This window comes from Montipora foliosa, chromosome 6 (genome assembly GCF_036669935.1).
Source record: "Montipora foliosa isolate CH-2021 chromosome 6, ASM3666993v2, whole genome shotgun sequence".
Lineage (NCBI taxonomy): Eukaryota > Metazoa > Cnidaria > Anthozoa > Scleractinia > Acroporidae > Montipora > Montipora foliosa.
In genome coordinates this window covers 34396982-34401981 of record NC_090874.1, presented here as the reverse complement: position 1 = coordinate 34401981, position 5000 = coordinate 34396982, and the positions used below count along the sequence as shown (strand labels likewise).

Here is a 5000-nt window from a genome sequence, read left to right as displayed (position 1 = left end):
ATGGGTGCGAACGTCCTTAAGATCTACGACGACGATGTCGACGAAAACCCCACTAAACAATGACATCATTGGTTGAAAGAGCATTTATAAATAATTGTGGTGCATATGCGGCACAGATTTTATCTCGTTTTTGCGCTACTCTATGTGACGACGATGTGAAATCACGAAATATTAGGTTTTGACGACAACATGAGCATGCAACAGAGAATCTTTCATTCACTATTTTCAATCAGAAACCACTGATACCAATTTATTTTTAGGATCGTGAAAGACTTATACTAGAGCAAAGTTCTATTTTGAGCTGACGTTTTCCTTGATGTCACCATCATAGATTTGAAGTTCCCTAATGTGTTTTCTGCCCCTGGTTGGGGGTATTTGTTGAGGTACATGTAATTGAGGACAGATTTAATGAAAATCCAAAACTTTATAAGAAGAAGTAGTACTCAACTATCTTGAAAAGAATTGAAATAATTCAGCAATTATGGAAACAAGGTTTAAAGTTCTACTTGGTAAAGAATATCTGATGTCAACAGAAATGTTTATTTTGAGTTTACTTAGCCTGATCTTGCCTTAAACCCTAGCTATTCAGGCTTGCATAACGTGTCAGATCACCAGAGAAGATTGCTCTTCAACAAGCCTACATGTTATATAGCATGATCCACTCATAGCTACTTTCAAACTTTTCTGTCAACAATTTTTTTTAGTTTGTTATAACTTGTCTTCATTCACAACTTTAACACGCAGGAGATTTATACAATTTACTTTAAGAAAAACAGTACAACTTCAGTTCAATTAGGCCTTAGGTATGCAGTAACTGGACCTGAGTCACTGTATTGAAGTTTTTCATTTTTTGTCCTTCACGAAATCATCACAAAGAAGTGACAATGAAACAGGCTTTCAAAGGCAGGAACCGCTTTTAGTAGGCTTTGGACATAAGGCATGCTTTAAACTGACCACCAACCTTACAAAGCAGTCATCATACCATGTAACAAACTTGCTCTACCCTTGTGAAACATGGATACAGTTGCTGTAGAAGAAACAACGGAAAACACTGGACCAGTTACACATCAGCTGGATGCCTGCGAAAGACAATGGGCATCTTCTGGGAAGACAGGGTTTCCAACCCAGAAGTACTTCACAGAGCAAACATGCCTGGCATTGAGGCTCTCATCACAAGAGTTGAAAAAGCGATTCAAATGGACAACACATGTCCACCAAAGATGATCTTTTTCTCAGAGGTTACCTCTGGTGCAAGAACATTGGAAGACCACTCAAGCATTACAAAGACTGCCTGAAGACAGCTCTGAGAGCCTGTGATATTCCTCTTAGCAACTGGGACACTCTTGCTACAGACGACAATGCCTGGCACCTGGCTGTCTGTACAGGTTTACAGGCCTCTGAGGAAAAACGGCTGCATTACCTGTACCAGAAGCATCAGTCCTGAAAGGACAGAAGAACTGGCCCAACTGCTAGTGTTGCATGTCTGCAGACAGTGCAGGTGTTTACTGTATGTGCATGATCAGACGTTGTGCTGTTGTCTCACCTACGTTACCACTCATGCTGTCACTGAGGTGTTCATTGCCAAGTGGCCGACTTTCATGATAACACGCTTTTCTAGATGTAGGCGTCCTTAAGTGTACCTGACCACAAGCAGTGCAGTGAATAAAAAGTGATTTAAGAAATAGATATTTTTTGTCAGCTTAATTGTGTATAAACCAGTAGTTATGAAGCGTAAATGCAGTCACATGAAAACTAACAAATTTACTTTTGTAAACATTTTTTTCTTGACTTTTTTTACACAATTAGCAGCACCTGCACATTACTGCACTTCATTGAACACAAGTGTGTAAAATTTATAGCTGTTATATAAATTAATCTTTATAAATTAAATTAATGACCTAGCTACTGTGTAGCTTTTTCTATATTCTTCCTGTTTTGCACAATAAAACACCTGTTCAGGAAATCAGGAAATCAGTCACGGTTTTTGCAAATTGTGAGAGAAACAGCTTCATAAAGAAGAAGTTTAGTGCATTTCTTCAAGACACACTTAAGTGAGGTATCAGCTTGATCATTGCTTGGTGATTTATATTTAATTTAATTTACTAATTTGCAATGTTTTGATTTTTTTTGGTTTGATTGTTCATTTTTGCAACTGACACCAGATTCTCCCGATGGTAAGTGATGAATGGGAAAGGCCTTTTTTTTACATTTATTTTATTTGTTATTTTGGTGATAATTTGATCAAATTGCAGCCAACATTTGAGCTGTAAATGTACAGTATAATAGCTAAAAAGTTCTTCCCTGGGGCCAAGTTGAGGGCAGTAAACAGATAAAAACATTGTTGTGGTCTGAGATCAATAGGGCTACAGCCTGCATTTTTTGTTTGCTTAATTTTAATTGAGACATGTCACTGCCATTGACTGCTCCAAATATGTGACTGCAATTATTATTTGGCAAAGTATGAAAATTATTGTCACAATATGCAAGGTCTTATATGGAGCACTCCAATGAAAATTAATGGTTATAGGGAAAAAACACATGCACACATTCAATACATGGCATCATAACCATTAACTTTTTTAATGTATAATATTATAATATAACGTCTTTTCAGTTTGAAAAAAATCTAAAAAATTGTATACATGCAGTTTATAAACTGACTGTGTGCCCTAGCTGAAAGGCATGAGGAAAACACTGTCTTGATTTTAATATAAATTATATAAAAACACATGCAAAGGTTACAGTATATGCATGATCTAAATGTGAAGTAAATAATACACTGGATTGTTTAAAGGTAATACCACTAATAACTGTAACAAGACTAAGACAAGTCCTGTAAGTTTAATATAACCTCCAGCATCTTATGTATACTGTCTATTATTTTTCTAGAGAGTCTGAGTGGAACTTGTGAATCATAAATCAGCGCCTCCACCACCGGAATAATGATTTTATTATTTTAAAGGTTTCCCAGCGCCATACAGTAAGACAGAGCTGAAGATTAATTGTCTTCTTGGCATTTTTTCCATTGTCAATACTTGTTCCATCTATTGATCCATGCCAGTTTTCTTGTCCTTGCAATTTTTTAATCAACAATAAGTAAAAGTCTAAGGTATAGTTGTACAAATCTTCAAATCTAAATGTCTATTGATTACATTTTCCTAATTTTACTAATTACTATAAGATCTTGCACTATCAGTTTTATGTTGAACGTTATATGAGCCAATGAGAATGAGATACACATAGAATAAAAATGTTTGTCTCAAATTGTAAGTAACTAAGCCTATTATTTTTCCATTGGATGAGATAACAATTAAAAATAAATACAATTAGCACAAGTAAACCAACAACATATCAAAGTTAAAGGATTAATTACTGGTATAAAGTATGAAATGTCAGAGTGTATTCATTTCCCTGGTCTATTATAAAATAATGTTTACTGTATGTGAACCTAAGATAGCGATTTAATATAATGTTATTTTCATCATTAATTTGCTATAAACATTTAAATACCGGTAGGCTAGTTTCAAATTGTGCAGCAACAAATAAGGAACAAGAGTCGAGATTCGGGGGAATAATAATTATTTGCATTTTCCTTTGTTTTGAACAAAACAAAATGCTAATTATTCCCTTGAACCTTGACTCTGTTCTTTTGTTGCTGCACAATTTGAAACTTAAGCCAAGCTATTATAAATTTGGTTGTACACAAACTTTTAAGATGCTGAGCTATGTAAACACTCTGTAAGTATGTACGTATCTACTACATGGCTAAAAGTGAGACCACAAGATCTTTGGCTTTATCTCAGATCATACATTTAAGTGATTACTAATACAATCCTGCAGTTCTTAGCTTAGCAAACATAAGAAACAAATGAAATTAATTTCTGGTTTGCATAATCCATTGGGCACATGCATTCAAAGTAAGCTCTTTCTTAAAGAATAATTGACTTGTTAAGTAATTTCAGACACTCCTGTATGATCTTTAACTATTCAACTGCATGCATATGGTTATGTTTTTCTTAGTTTCTAAGAATGGGATCAGATGTGGTCAATGTGACCTAAACAGGACCAAACATTATTGCTGTAAATGGACCAGGGCAATTAATGTGCAACTATAATAATTTTGAATCCTGAGTTAGCCAGTAGAGAACACAAGTCAAAAAAAAAATGATAATAATCATAATAATAATAATAGTTGTTATTATAATTAACATATAATAATAATTGATATTATAATAGCCATAATTCTCATGGATACGCTATGATTGTTAATTATTATTATTAATCCAAATTTACACAGGCTGATGATGTTTTTAACATGTTTTAAATGATACTGTACATTGTAATCACACTGAAAATGGTAATTGTACTCATGTCAAAACATATATAAAATATCTACAGTATGAGCGGCAAGACTGTATCACATTTACAAACTTGAGAGGGGGGTGGGGCTAGAGTTTGTAAATGTGATACAGATCTGACATGAATATTGTATATGGCTTAATTTAAACGTCAGCATTTTAAATGTTAATGTACACATGTAATCGTTTTCCTCTTAAAGTCCCGGTATTTGAAGAGCTCGGGTCATAAGGGGAGCCTACATTGATTATTTTTGACCATTCTTGGTTTTGCTCAAAGGGGCAAGGTTCTTAAGTTCAATTGTTAAGGGCACTTGCAAACTTTCAGCCGATTTTTTGCAAAACTGAAAAAAAGCCAAAAATTCAACATAATGAGATGCTTATGACCGATCCCTTCAGTTTAGATCACTGCAGTAGACCACAGTTACAATACAAAAGCAAACTCAGTTGTATATAGTCAAGCGTGAAATCTCTGCTTTTAAACTCACAGTGCCATGGTTTCCTCGCAAGATTGCAGACTTGGACAAATTTGCTAACAGAGTGTTGAGTTATGGAGCAGAGCTTGACTCAGATCACCCGGTAGTTTATTTATTGTAAATTGACATATTGTAGTCTTAAACATTTTTTTTCTTATTATTCGTTATT

The 5000-nt window shown here is 34.5% G+C and overlaps 1 protein-coding gene across 2 annotated transcripts in view; it reads left to right on the top strand.

Annotated features, from left to right (window-relative positions):
• LOC138007194 (phenylalanine-4-hydroxylase-like) overlaps window positions 1-5000 on the top strand; it is a 23719-nt gene that overhangs the window by 7852 nt on the left and 10867 nt on the right. Inside the window, exons 4-5 of one of the 2 annotated variants that reach the window (XM_068853970.1) lie at window positions 2163-2174; window positions 4846-4934. In XM_068853970.1, the coding sequence (XP_068710071.1) occupies window positions 2163-2174; window positions 4846-4934 (101 nt within the window). The remainder of the gene's footprint in view (window positions 1-2162; window positions 2175-4845; window positions 4935-5000) is intronic. The other variant, XM_068853971.1, reaches the window with a different exon arrangement.